General features: G+C 44.7%; 1 protein-coding gene across 9 annotated transcripts in view; it reads right to left on the bottom strand.

Moving 5' to 3' along the window:
• Kiaa1217 (KIAA1217 ortholog) overlaps window positions 1-14,997 on the bottom strand; it is an 815,686-nt gene that overhangs the window by 282,865 nt on the left and 517,824 nt on the right. For all 9 annotated transcript variants that reach the window (XM_045151349.1, XM_004659754.2, XM_045151347.1 and 6 more), the window contains one exon: window positions 14,025-14,308. In XM_045151349.1, the coding sequence (XP_045007284.1) occupies window positions 14,025-14,138 (114 nt within the window). In that variant the 5' untranslated portion in view covers window positions 14,139-14,308. The remainder of the gene's footprint in view (window positions 1-14,024; window positions 14,309-14,997) is intronic.

Here is a 14,997-nt window from a genome sequence, read left to right as displayed (position 1 = left end):
ATATATATGTGTGTATATATATATATATGCACTAAAACAGAGAGAGAGAGAGAGAGAGAGAGAGAGAAATAGATAAGCCTGAGAAGAGAAAGCATGAAAATATTGGCTCTTTCCAAGCTTATATGTGCAGTAAATGACTGGTATTAAGTAGAAGGAAAGACAGGTAAGTCACAGAGGGCAGAAGTCCATGTTGGACTTAAACACCAATGGTCCTCGCTTTCTTTTGTTTTGGTTTTTCGAGGTAGGATCTTGCTCTAGCTGACCTTGAATTCACTATGTAGTCTGAGGGTGGCCTTGAAGAGCTCACAGTGATCCCACCTGTCTACTGAATACTGGGATTGAAGGCCTGCGCCACCATGCCTAGCAGTTCTCAAACTTTTCATAGTTAGCATTCATTGGTATAGGAGAATGCTTTAGTTCATTTGACATGTTTAAAAACAGAAACAGGGCTGGAGAGATGGCTTAGCGGTTAAGCGCTTGCCTGTGAAGCCTAAGGACCCAGGTTCGAGGCTCGGTTCCCCAGGTCGCACGTTAGCCAGATGCACAAGGGGGGCGCACGCGTCTGGAGTTCGTTAGCAGAGGCTTGAAAGCCCTGGCGCGCCCATTCTGTCTCTCTCCCGCTATCTGTCTTTCTCTCTGTGTCTATCGCTCTTAAATAAATTTAAAAAAAAAACAGAAACAGAAGTTGGGTGCGGTGGCACACGCCTTTAATCCCAGTACTCAGGAGGGAGAGGTAGGAGGATCGCTGTGAGCTCGAGGCCACCCTGAGACTCCTTAGTGAATTCCAGGTCAGCCTGGGCTAGAGTGACACCCTACCTCAAAAAAAACAAAATAAAGGGGCTGGAGAGACGGCTTAGCGGTTAAGCGCTTGCCTGTGAAGCCTAAGGACCTCGGTTCAAGGCTCGGTTCCTCAGGTCCCACGTTAGCCAGATGCACAAGGGGGCGCACGCGTCTGGAGTTCGTTTGCAGAGGCTGGAAGCCTTGGCGCGCCCATTCTCTCTCTCTCCCTCTATCTGTCTTTCTCTCTGTGTCTGTCGCTCTCAAATAAATAAATAAATAATTAAAAAAAAAGAAAAGAACAAGAAAAAGACTTCCTCAAATCTCTTTAAAAAAAAAAAAAAACCAAAAAAAAAAAAGAGAGAGAGAGAGAGAGAAACAGAACAAAGAAATGGAGTAGGAAGAGAGATGAGCCAGCCACATGAATAACACACAGAAGCCGTTTTGTTCTTACAGTCACCACTGAGCTCACGTGCTTGGCTTTCAGTATCCTGGTGCATGCTTTAAAGCCCCAGAGATGCTGTCAATAAATCCTGGTGCAAGCAGGGCGTGGTGGCGCACGCCTTTAATCCCAGCACTTAGTAGGCAGAGGTAGGAGAATTGCTGTGAGTTCAAGGCCACCCTGAGACTACATAGTGAATTCTAGGTCAGCCTGGGCTACAGCAGGCTAGACCCTACCTGGAAAAAAAAATCCCAGTGGAGCTGAGTCACTGAATATTCCATCTATGCAAAAATCCTTTTTTGGTGCAAGCTTGACCCAGTGACAGAAAGCAAAGTCCAGGTATTTGTTGCATACTCTAAAATTCAACCGCTGAGTTCAAAGGTCTATCTGACAGGCCCCTACATTACAATGCTCAGATTCAACTTCACACGTCGCACCAACCAGGGCTTGTGGCCGCCCTGGAAACCACAGTTAAGAGGACTTGGAGGAAGGAGAAAGGGCAGACCTAGTGAGACAGAGTCTGAGATCAGAACCCAAAACGAGGTTGCTGCTCCAGCGGGGCTGCGGGGGCGGAAACGAGCGCGCCGTGGCAGGAAGAGGCTGCGGAATCGGGTTCAGCTGCTCACCGCTCCGCTAGAGCCTCCGCGTCCGTCACCATCAGCAGAGCCAAGGCCCGGCGCTGTGACGCCACTTCCATCCTCTCGTGATCATTCCTAATTGTCCTCCCCAGTCCCCTAGTCCCCAAGGGTTTCCATACATCATGGACAAATGACACACGGCACTTGGTGGCCTGCAGATGATCTTGGCACAGGAAGTAGGCAAAATGACACCAGAAACCAGGCCCTGGGTCCCATTTCTGTTACATTTGGGCTAGTCCCTTTTGTACCTTTTGTCCCTTTCCAAACTGTCATGTCGTGGGTTCCATTTTCCTTCCAAGTGTCTGGTGTATCAAAATGTAATTCTAGCCAAACTTCAGAACTGCAAGGCGCAGCCGCCACCCTGTCCATAGAGTCACGTCACCATGACTGCCAGACCCGCAGTCACTTCCAGGCCAGTGTCACCATCCTCACGGCAGCACTGGCAGTTGATCTTTAAACTGCGCGTTTCCTTCCATGCTCAAGGCCTCAGCCATGTCCTGGGTCTGCACCTCCCCGCCTTCAAGCCCAGCACAGCCGGCTTCCCTCTCCTTGAATCCTTTCACTTCCTCCTTCTCCAAAGGCCATATGCGCCTCTCTCCGCCTGGCCACACTCGTCTCACCATCGTCTCTGATCTTCCTTCCTCTATCAGAATGCCACCAAGCCTTTAGCCTACCCAGCAATGCACCACCAGCCAGCACGCATCGTGGAAATACAAACAGGAAAACACGAGCCCTCCATTGTGCCGTCAGTGGAAGAGACTGCATTCAAATTCCGAACTCGGGGGTGAAATCATTTCATCCTGTATGCTCTCCCCTGCTAGGAGCTGCTGCCAGCTTTGGGGGGTCCATGGTACCATGTCTTAATGCATTCTTACAAACCATAAGCCCTAAACTGTTAGTTTTGGAGCTCAAATATGTTTTGAAAACATTGACTATTTCTTCTATCTATTTTGTTTCCTTCCTTTCACCCATCATTCTTTCTTCTTTTTTCTATTCTAATTTTTTTTATTAATTTGCAAGCAGAGAGAGAGAAAGGGAGAATGGGTGCACCAGGGCCTCTTGCCCCTGCAAATGAACTTCAGATGTATGCGCCACTTTGTGCATCTGATTTTACATGAATTCTGGGGAATGGAACCTGGGCCAGCAGGCTTTGCAAACAAGTGCCTTTAACCACTGAGCCATCTCGTCGGTCCCATTTTCTTTTATTACACCAGTGGATGTCAAACCTTACTGCCACAGAGCATCCCCAGCCCCAGTACTGAATGTTCATTCCTCCTGCAGTGTAGACATTGACTTTACTGGGTTAACCAGAAATTTTCCCCTAATTTGAAGTTTCCTCCACAATCCTAAAACAGCTGTCAAAAGGCCTGGGGGGAGGAGGGTCCTAGCATACTAGGACGCATGCTCACACATCATGCTGGTCTGGATTTTTGCATTTGGAACTTCCCCTGTCTCAGAATGCTCATGTGAATTGGCTTAACTCTTTTTTAAATGTTCTTTAAAGCTTTATTCGTAGAGGCATCTCAGAGTACTGCAAACATTTTGATAATTTTACTTGTAATAATTTTGCTAAAATGTTTAACTTTGTTTATTGGAACAGATTCCAGGTAAGTTTTTCATTACAATTGCTAGAATGTTTTTCTGTTTAGGGACCTGAGCCTTGGCTTTTGTCCCTGGCCCCAATGTCTAGCCCTCACTGATCCCGTTCCACATTTCTACTCAAAGCTCCCACGGGAGGACTATGGCTTAATTCTTGATGCTTTTTCTTGAGTGAGAAGTGTTTGACACATAGTCCACATCTTCTACAGTTGGGATGAATTTTTGCAAGAAAATGTCTGAATCACTACCACCGTGCAGAGTATCCCACTATAATATATATATAAACTCGGTTATGTCACACCCAAAAGTTCTTTCCACTAGTCAGATGTCTCCCTAGCAGGCAGATGTACCAAAGCAGCGTTCAGTGCATAGGTCTGTAACAAATGACCATCTGTTTGAATCAACTCGAGAGCACGCCTGCAGGTGGAGAGATGAGCAAATGGCAAAGCAGCCGTCCAGAAAAGACAGAAAGAGCAACTTAGACATTCACAATGAGTTCTCCCCCAACGCATTGGGCTGAACATACTGGTCTTCTCTGGATCCTTCAGGACCAAAAATTTCCATCTCCTCTGGTGGCATTTTTCTCCAGGTTTTGCTGAACGCTGCACTCCAGGTATCTCCTGCCATTATACAGTTGCACTTTTGGCTCTTACACCCCACTGACTCCCAGAGACTCTTTAGCAGGCTTTCCACTAGGATCTCATTTTGAGTTTTTACCAAGCTCTGACTTAATATAGCACCTCTTGTTCTTCTACAAAACTAATTAAAATGAAAGCTAATTTTGAGGTTGGTGGCAACCAATTAAATGTGGATCAAAAGCCACATATTGCAAATGATCCCCATTTGGGATTTTCCCCCCTATTTTTCTAAATTCTATATGATGAATATCCATTGGAATTTTGCAAGTAAAATTACAAGCCCTATATTTAACCTTTTCAATCATCGAGTTCCTGAAGAAAAAAAAAAAACCTTCTGTGTAATATCCCAAACCTGCTGAGATGAACTTCCACAATGTGTGTTTGTGTATGAGTGTGTGCGCGTGCGTGTGTGTGTGTGTTGCTAGGGATTGAACCCATCAACAATCTGTCAGTCATAGTTCAAAATCAGTCCTAGAAGAGACATTAGTTGGAAAGAAGGATCCAGTGGAGGGGAGACATAGAAAAAAGTGGGTGGTGGAAGGGGATTACGATCTTGGTACACTGTCTGTATGTACGGAGTGTGCCCTTTGAGAAACCCCAAGCTTGGAATTAGGTACCGGCGCCTGCTTCAAGTACTCATGTATTCTATGACTCTTGTTTTTCCTGTAACTCACTCAAATTTAGATAATGACTACGTGTGATCATTCACTACACAACAGGCTCACTTCCATTAGACACATCCAAGGTTATTTGGAATTTCTCAGAACAAGAATTTCCTTACTGGTTCGTTCACCCCCTCAGATTCTTTGACCACTGGACTCTAGTATGTCACTAAACTCGCCTGCCATTGATACAAATTCTCCAGCTTCCCTATATGACCTGCTTAGGACAGCACCACCCTTGGCACAGCTCTGGCCACAGCAATGTTTTCCAAAAATTCATAATGACTCAGCAAAGCATCACTACATCACTGTGCAATTAAAGCCAAATGCCTTCTCACCTCGAGACATTCTGGGATCACCATTAACCCTTTATGGACATGGGCAGAGACTGTGCTGACATGGCATCTTCATCCATCTCACTTGATAAATATATTATTACATTTTTATTTTTATTCATGAGACAGTATTGGTGTGCCAGAGCCTCTTGCCACTGCAAACAAACTACAGATGCATGCACCACTTTGTGCATCCATCTTTACATGAGGATGGACGTGGGTATGGGGGGAACTGAACCTGGGCCAGCAGGCTCTGTAATCAAGCACCTTTAACCACTAAGCCATCTTCCCAGCTCCCACCAACACACTTTGTATGTATGAAGCACAAAGCACTTTTGTGTCACACTACAACATCTGCCACACATGAACCACAAGATTTCTTATGTAGGATGACCTCAACTGATAACCATGAGATTCCAGGTCGACATCATTGGTCAGTGCCTTTCTTCCTGCATTTAAATGGGATCAACTGGTTACTGAAAAATAGTGTACAGAAGCAGGAATCAGTGGACACAGCCTGTCCCCTCTCTGTGGTCTGTAATATCAAATACTCTCTGCACAAAAATGTCACTTCCTTTGCCCTGAAAGCATGTCCCTCACTGTCTGTGAGACTCACAGCAAAACTTTTTAAATCATAAGCTTTCTGCTCTTGGAAGTGGTATGTTCTCCTGACCTCTTCCATTAACTCCACTTTTCATCTGGAAAAGATTTTATATTTCAAGGTCATGGTCCTAGTTGTTGGTAGTTCACATTCCTTCTTTCCCATCTGCATGCCTTGTATACATGAGGTCGCACTCGCACAAAACCATCCACTCCTAACATATTTTACTCAAGATGAAGGGTTCCCCCCCACCATCTAGCATTAGTACTTTCCATTGTTTTCTGTGACTTTTGAAGAACAGGAGTAAAAAAAAAAAATGCCTTAATTACACCAAATATGGGTAGTTTGCTCCTTTTTTTTTTTTGGTTTGTATGTGTGCGTGATGTGTGTGCCTGTTCATGTGACCACAGGTGCGCATGCCACAGCATGCATGTGGAAGTCGGAGGACTTCCAGCATTGGTCCTAGCCTTCCGCCTTGTTTGAAGCAGGGTTTCTGGCTTTGTTTTTACCACTGTTCACCAGGCTAGCTGGCAAGATTCCTGGCTATTCTCTTGCTGCCATCTCTCTCTTCCCCCTAGGAGCATTGGCATTACAAATGCAGGGGCTACAGTGCTGACCTGGCTTCCGTTCTCCAGCCACCACATGAAGCCTGATAGGTGTTCCTTTGCAATGGCAAGGGATCCTGCCATGACCCCCCCCCCCACGCACACACAAGTGTGTGATGGCATATGAAAATAAATAACATTTAAAAATTTTTTTGTTTTATTTATTTATTTGAGAGCGATAGACAGAGAGACAAAGAGGCAGAGAGAGAGAGACAGAGAGAATGGGTGTGCCAGGACCTCCAGCCACTGCAAATGAACTCCAGATGCATGCGCCCTTTGTGCATTTGGCTAACGTGGGTTCTGGGGAATCGAGCCTCGAACCGGGGTCCTTTAGCTTCACAGGCAAGCGCTTACTGCTAAGCCATCTCTCCAGCCCATAAATAACATTTTTAAAAAGCTTTCAGGGCCGGGCATGGTGGCTCACGCCTTTAATCCCAGCACTTGGGAGGCAGAGGTAGGAGGATCGCCGAGAGTTCGAGGCCACCCTGAGACTACATAGTGAATTCCAGGTCAGCCTGAGCCAGAGTGAGACCCTACCTGGAAAAAAAAAAAAAGTTTTCAGGAAGGAAAGAAAAATACAAGTTTCAGAATTACATCAGAATTGTTTTCTGACAATGGGAAAAATAAACCTCTTCAGGTACTCAAATATTGGCTAATAAAGGGGATTTCAAACACTAATTTTGAAACAAGCGCCTCTTAAACTTTGCTTGGGACATCAGAAACCAAAATGGCATAAGGACAAGAGCTGCCATTGAAAGGGTAAGAGTTGCCACCAGCTGCTCCCCCAGGGCCCTCATGAGCACAGCTGTGTTTCCACAGGTGAGGGAACTGAGATGAGAGATAAGTCATGAATCCAAAATGCCATAACCAGTATATGGTGAAGGTAGAATTCCAACCAGTCCTGCCTGAGTCCGCACCTCAGCGTTTAGCCTCCAGGACATGGGGTTCACTCTCTGATTGCCCTGCACAATGAAAAGGCTTAATTAGGCATGGGAAGGCAGTAATAATATTGCTACTCATATATAAGTAATCATTATGCTGGGGTCATCTGCAAACGAGAGTGACGGCTCAGCATTTAAAGGTGCTTATTTGCAAAGCCTGATGGCTTGAGTTCAATTCTCTAGTACCCATTCACATAAAGCCAGATGTACAAAGTGCTGCATGCTAATAGCAAGAGGCCTTGGCATGCCCATTCTCTTCTCTCTGCTTGCAAATTTACTATATATATTATTTGTTTTAGAGATAGGGTCTTATCCCAGACTGACCTGGAATTTGTCTCAGGGTGGCCTCAAACTCATGACAATCCTCCTACCTCTGCCTACCAAGTGCTGGGATTAAAGGTATATGCCACCACACCTGGCTCATAAAAATATTTTTTTTTAAATTATTTATTTATTTATTTGAGAGCGACAGACACAGCGAGAAAGACAGATAGAGGGAGAGAGAGAGAATGGGCATGCCAGGGCTTCCAGCCTCTGCAAACGAACTCCAGACGCGTGCGCCCCCTTGTGCATCTGGCTAACGTGGGACTTGGGGAACCGAGCCTCGAACCGGGGTCCTTAGGCTTCACAGGCAAGCGCTTAACCGCTAAGCCATCTCTCCAGCCCTCATAAAAATATTTTTTAAGAAATCTGCATCTTGTGCAGAAGGCTATTAGGGTAACATCTTAGCTTTTCAGTAATTTAGAGTAAGTAAAACTCAAATCCATCTAAGTTCTAAAAATCTGAATGCAAGTTTTTTAACTATGATCCTCCCAATGTTTGGACTCATCTGTGAAGAAGAGATGTTCTCCTTCTCATTGTGTTTAATGCCAAGGAATTAGAATATACATAAGTTTTCCAACTACCAAGGAACTACGGAAGGTGCAAGATTCAACCACGATCCTCCCATGTTTGGACTCACACTTTGAAGCAGATGTTCTCCTTCTCATTGTGTTTAATGCCAAGGAATTACAATATGCCTAGATTTTCCAACTACAAGGATACCACTAAAGGCGCCAGATTTTTCATTTTGAACATACCATTCGCCCACCACTGGCTTGTTCTCACTGAGTCCACTTCTAGGGAGGCAGCCAGGACATAGCACGCACAGGAAAACTGGGTATTAAGAACCTCAATTTCTGGAGATGCACATCAGATTGTGTCATTTGACTTCCTCCATAGGAAGTTTGCAGTCACACAGTCAGAGGTCTTAGAGGAGCCAAGGATTTCATAAAGAAAAAAAGGTCAGTGACACTACCTATACAAGACCATCATAATAGGAGGAAAAATCATGACACCAAAATAAAAGAGACTGATTGAGAGGGGGAGGGGACATGATGGAGAATGGAGTTTCAAAGGGGAAAATGGGGGGAAGGAGGGCATTACCATGGGATATTTTTTATAATCATGGAAGTTGTTAAAAAAAAAAAAACTTGAAAAGAAAAATAAATAAAGATAACATAGAAAGAAAGAAAGATCAGAAGGGCTGGAGAGCTGGCTTGGTGGCTAAAGCACTTGCCTGTGAAGCCTAGGGACCCGGGTTCAACTCCCCAGAACCCACATAAGCCAGATGGACAAGGTGATGCATGCACACAGGTTGCGCACATGTCTTGAGTTTGCTTGCAGTGGCTAGGGCCCTAGCATGCCACTTCTCTCTCTTTCTCTCTCATTTAAAAAAAAGTTAAAAAAATAAAATTAAAGGTCAAAAAAAGAGAAAATAGATGCAAAAGACAGAAGACGAGGTGGTATCTACAGGTATTCTGTCAGCCAAGACAAAGCTTCATTGGGGTTTCCTCACAAAAATCATAGCAGCAGATTCAAACATGTGTACAAAGATTTGTTCATCAAAATCTCTCCCCGTCTGGTTGGTTAGCATGGAATACAATAGAGACAGAGGGACAGAATGTGGCATTTGTTCATTTTGCATTACTCAGAAATGGCAGCTGAGCTACAGTATAACTCCAAGTATGGTAAATAGAACCCGGGCTCAGAGCTCAAAGCTACCACCCCGCGTTTCCTCTCCCTCATTAGACGCATATTTTCTTCCTTTCACCCTGCCCTTCGTCATGTACTCAGACCACATTACCTATTCTAAACCTATAAGCTGTGACCTTTAACATATAATAGTGGAAAACATAAGGATTTTAGCCAGGCATGGTGACAGATGCCTTTAAACCCAGCACTTGGGAGGCAGAGGTGGGAGTTCAAGGACACCCTGAGACTACATAGTGAATTACAGATCAGCCTGGGCTAGAGTGAGACCGTACCTCAAAAACACAAGACAAAACAAACAATTAAACAAAAAAAAACCCCATATATATGTACATGTATATAATGTGAATAGATGGGTACATCAGGGCCTCCTGCTATTGCAAATGAATTGTTTGTTTAAAAAAAAAACAAAGAGGGGGTAGAAATTTGGCTTAGTGGTTAAGGTGCTTTCCAGCAAAGCCAAAGGACCCAGGTTCAATTCCCCAGTACCTATGTAAGCCAGAGTTCGTTTGTAGTGGCTGGAGGCCCTGGCACGTCCATCCTCTCTCTCTCAATCTCTCCCCCCCCACCTTACAAATAAGTAAGTTTAAAACAATGTTTTTAAAGGAGCTGGACGTGGTGTTCCACACCTTTAATCCCAGCACTCAGGAGACAGAAGTAGAAGAGTCTCTGTGAGTTTAAGGCCACCCTGCAACTATATAGTGAATCCCAGGTCAGCCTGGGCTAGACCAAGACCTTACCTCAAAAAACTAACCCCACCCAACCAAAACCAAAAAGCGCTAAAGAGATGGCTTAGTGGTTAAAGGCTCTTGCTTGCAAGGCCTGAAGGCCTGGGTTCGATTACCCAGAACGCATGTAAAGCCAGATATATAGAGAAGCGCATGCATTCAGACTTCCTTTGCAGTGGCAGAAGACTTTGGGGTACCCATACACACAAACACATTCCCTCTCTCTCTCTCTCTCTCTCTCTCTCTCTCTCTCTCTCAATTTTTCTCTCTGTCCTCTCTGTCCCTCAAATACATACATTTTTAAAAAGAATTTAAAAAAAAAAAGCTGAGCCGGGTGTGGTGGCGCACGCCTTTAATCCCAGCACTTGGGAGGCAGAAGTAGGAGGATCGCTGTGAGTTGGAGGTCACCCTGAGACTACAGAGTGAATTCCAGGTCAGCCTGGGCTAGAGTGAGACCCTACCTCAAAAAATAAATAAATAAATAAATAAACAAAATAAAAATAAAAATAAAAAAAAAAAGCTCACTTTGCAGCCTGTTGGGGGAGAAAAGTCATGGATGGTCTTAACCAGCAGTGGGCCCTCCAAGTTTAATGGCTGGCCAAACGTGCCAAACGTGCCAAATGGTGCAATGGTAGCATATCTGCCATGGGGAAAACCAACTGCTCTCTGATTGGATTTGAGGCCCACTCCATAGGAGGTAATTAATTCATGCCTGGCACTGAAAACCGAATCAAAACCCTATGGCTGAGGAGGTCACAAGTCCTAGTGGGGAAACTAGTGCTTTTGTTTGGCTAAACGGGTGCATTATATGCATCAAAGTGCTCTCTAACTACTTATGTTTATGCCCATGTATTAATGCTGCTCTCACTTGTGGTTTTAGAGAAGCTTCTCTTTTCAGATGGCAGTGATCCCTGGGGTGAGTAAAAACTCGCCAAAGTGCTGAGAAGTGACGGTGGAATCCACAAAGAGGGATCTCTCTATCATATTCATGATCTGCCCCCACCAAAAAAAAGCTCAGAGACCGTTGAGGAAGAGGTGGCAGAAAGGACGTAAGCCAAAGGAGGTGGAGGAGTGCTGACACTCACGTCGTCCAGACACAGGTGGCCTTGATATTCATGACCTGACAGTAACTGATGCTACCTACACCAGACCCATGTGTTAGGAGGGAAAAATGGCAACATCAAAATAGAAGACACTGGTTGGAGAGAAGAAGGTAAAGAGAGCTGTACAAAGTGGTCCCTGGTGTCTGGAGTTTGTTTGCAGTGACAAGAGGCCCCATTCCCCCCCAACCCCACCCCCACAAACACGTACCTCACTATCTCATGAATAAATAAAAGGGTTTGGCACAGATTAACCACTGGGACCTAATGAAATTACAAAGATTTTGCACCGCAAAGGACACAGTGAAAAAAGCAAAGAGGCAACCTACAGAATGGGAAAAAATCTTCGCCAGCTACATATCTGATAGAGGATTAATATCTAGGATATACAAAGAACTCAAAAAGTTAAATAATAAGGAATCAAACAAGCCAATCAAAAAATGGGCTAAGGAGCTAAATAGAGAGTTCTCAAAGGAAGAAATACGAATGGCATATAAGCATCTAAAAAAATGTTCTACGTCACTAGTCATCAGGGAAATGCAGATTAAAACTACATTGAGATTCCATCTCACTCCTGTCAGATTGGCCACCATCATGAAAACAAATGATCATAAATGTTGGCAGGGATGTGGAAAAAAAGGAACCCTTCTGCACTGCTGGTGGGAATGCAATCTGGTCCAGCCATTGTGGAAAACAGTGTGGAGGTTCCTAAAGCAGCTAGAGATTGATCTACCATATGACCCAGCTATAGCGCTCCTAGGCATATATACAAAGGACTCATCCCATTTCCTTAGAAGTACATGCTCAACCATGTTTATTGCTGCTCAATTTATAATAGCTGGGAAATGGAACCAGCCTAGATGTCCCTCAACAGATGAGTGGATAATGAAGATGTGGTACATTTATACAATGGAGTTCTACTCAGCAGTAAAGAAAAATGAAGTTATGAAATTTGCAGAAAAATGGATAGACCTGGAAAATATTATACTAAGTCAGGTAACCCAGGCCCAGAAAGCCAAGCGCCACATGTTCTATCTCATATGTGGATCCTAGCTACAGATGACTGGGCTTTTGCGTGAGAATGAAAATACTTAGTAGCAGAGGCCAGTAAGTTGAAAAGGAGACATAAAGGGTGGAGAAAGGAAGGGAGGAGGACACTTAATAGGTTGATATTGTATATATGTAATTACAATGATTGTAATGGGGAGGTAATATGATGGAGAATGGAATTTCAAACGGGAAAGTGTGGGGGTGGGGAGGGAGGGAATTACCATGGGATATATTTTATAATCATGGAAAATGTTAATAAAAAAAATAATAAAATAAAAAAATAAAATAAAAGGGTTTGGGGTTTTTTGTTGTTGTTCTTCTTCTTTTATTTTAAATGCAATGAGATCTGGGGAATGGTGGCACACTCCTTAAATCCTAGCACTTGGAAGGCTGAGGTAGGAGGATCACCATGAGTTTAAGGCCAGCCTAGGACTATAGTAAATTTCAGATCAGTCTAGGCTAGAGTAAAACCCTGTCTGGGCTGGAGGGATACCTTAATAGTGAAGGCACTTGCCTGCAAAGCCAAAAGATCCAGGTCCGATACTCCAGGACCCACATAAGCCAGATACACAGGATGGCACATGCATCTGGAATCGTTTGCAGTGGCTGAAGGCCCTAGCGCGCCCATTCTCTCTGTCTCTGCCCCCACCCACTGACTCTCTCAAATAAATAGTTTTTTAAATTTTGAGAAAAAAAAAACCCTGCCTTGGGGTGGAGGTGGGGTTTGGTGGAGGTCAGGGACAGATTCCTTAGAGGAGAATACTCCATGCACAGGAAAAAATAAAACAATGAAGTATAGATTGAAATTGTACAGGGTGATGCCAATCTCCATGTCCGCCTAATTTTGGCAACTGAACACACTGAGCTGTTGCTCTACCTGGAAGGTGGAAATCAGCAGCTGCCCTCCTGCCACCCACACAGCAGGACGGTGCAGGGCTCTGGGCCTCCCCCGCTGCCTTCTCCACACCCACGGGTCAATCTGATAACACGCTGGAGTGCTTCACGGAGGAGACCTCACATCTCCTATGACCCCAAACCTGCTCCTCCTGCTAAAAAGTAATTGCACACAGCCAAGGAACAAAAACACTCCGGGCCACAGTTGTGTGATATCCGTGTGGCTGTCAAGATAACCAGAGAAAACAGGTAGCTGATGGCAGCAGAAAGCACAAAGACAAAAGGAACCCATCTGTGATTAAAAAGAAAGAGCAAAACCAGAAGCCTGATGTCAGCTTAAGAAAAGGGTTTATCCCATCTATTTTGGGGTGCTCTATTTTGTCCTGACAATGTATTTATGGATTTATGGGCTTCTTTCTTTCCCTTCCTTCCTTCCTTCGTTCCTTCCTTCCTTCCTTCGTTCCTTCCTTCCTTCCTTCCTTCCTTCCTTTCTTCTTCTCTCTCTTTCATTCTTTCCTCCCTTTCTTCACTGTGGTAACACTCATGCTCACAGTCTGAATTGCAGTTGGTGCCACATCTTAGTAAAATACTAGCCCCTCACTGCCCGCACACTACAGGCATTTGTAATTGAAATGGGATCGTACTCTTGGGAAAGTGCATAATCTCTGAGCCAATTCTTCTTTGGCCAGACCCCCTGTTCTTTTGCTGTGTAGGGTTAGAGGATGAAGCTCTCACATTCAACTTTTCTCTACAGCTAAGCTAGTAGAGAGCCGAACAGCTAAAGGGTAGGCACAGTCCTTTCAACTCCTTTTCACCTTTAAACCAAAGATCACCTTCCTTTTCTTTGTTAAAGAATGAGCTTGAGCAAGCTCAGTGGCAGAGTGTCTGCCTAGCTAGCAGCCATGAGGCTCCGGGTGCAATCCCCAGCCCTGCAACAAACATGAAGACAATGAGCTGTGCACCAGCTGTGAGCGCGTCCCTACCTGGTCTCTCAGCCTCTCCTGGTGGCCCATGATTGCGGTGGCATGGTGGGGGTACTTCTGCTTGAGATGTTCCAAGAAAGCTTCCCTTTTCCTATCCATCTCAGATGTTTGCATTCCCAGTATTTCTTTGGAACTTCGGGGCCCACCTAGAGTGTGTCTCCTTGGGATATTTCGGGAAGACTTGGAAACTGGAGCCCGACTGCTTCCATTAGACAGGCGTTCCTTGGCCCTGCGGCACTCGGCATCTTCCGGGGCTGTTACATGCAGATTGCCTCTACCTGGTTCTGCAAGATGAAAAGACACGCAGTTCACAATTAAGGCTTTCACATAAGAAATCTCATTTACAGAACACCAAGAGGGCCTGCGGCAGTTGTGAAAATATTGATGTAACTTAGAAAAAAAATTTTTTTTTTTTACCTTTTCTTCTTTATTTCAGCAAGAATGGGGGAAAATTCGACCATCAGAAACATAAAAAAAAATTATACTTTAAGCCAGACTTGGTGGCACATGCCTTTAATCCCAGCACTTGGGAGACAGAGGTAGGAGGATCGCTGTGAGTTCAAGGCCACCCTGAGACTACATAGTGAATTCCAGGTCAGCCTGGGCTAGAGTGAGACCCTACCTTGACAAATCAAAAAAAAAAAAAAAAAAGTACTTTGGAAATAGAGGATGTGGGGCTGCAGAGATGGCTTAGCGGTTAAGGTGCTTGTCTGTAAGCCTAAGGACCCAGGTTCCATTCTCCAGTACCCACATACACTGAATGCACAAGGTGACACATAGATCTGGACTTCATTTGCAGTGGCTAAAGGTCCTGGCATGTCCATTCTCTATGTGTCTCTTTCTCTCTCTCCCTCTCAAATAAATAAAACATTAAAAAAAATTAAAGTTTGGGCTGGAGAGATGGCTTAGCGGTTAAGCGCTTGCCTGTGAAGCCTAAGGACCCCGGTTCGAGGCTCGGTTCCCCAGGTCCCAC

Source organism: Jaculus jaculus, chromosome 5 (assembly GCF_020740685.1).
Source record: "Jaculus jaculus isolate mJacJac1 chromosome 5, mJacJac1.mat.Y.cur, whole genome shotgun sequence".
In the NCBI taxonomy this organism is placed as follows: Eukaryota; Metazoa; Chordata; class Mammalia; order Rodentia; family Dipodidae; genus Jaculus; species Jaculus jaculus.
The sequence above is the reverse complement of the archived record's forward strand: the minus strand, read 5'-3'. Positions and strand labels throughout refer to the sequence as shown.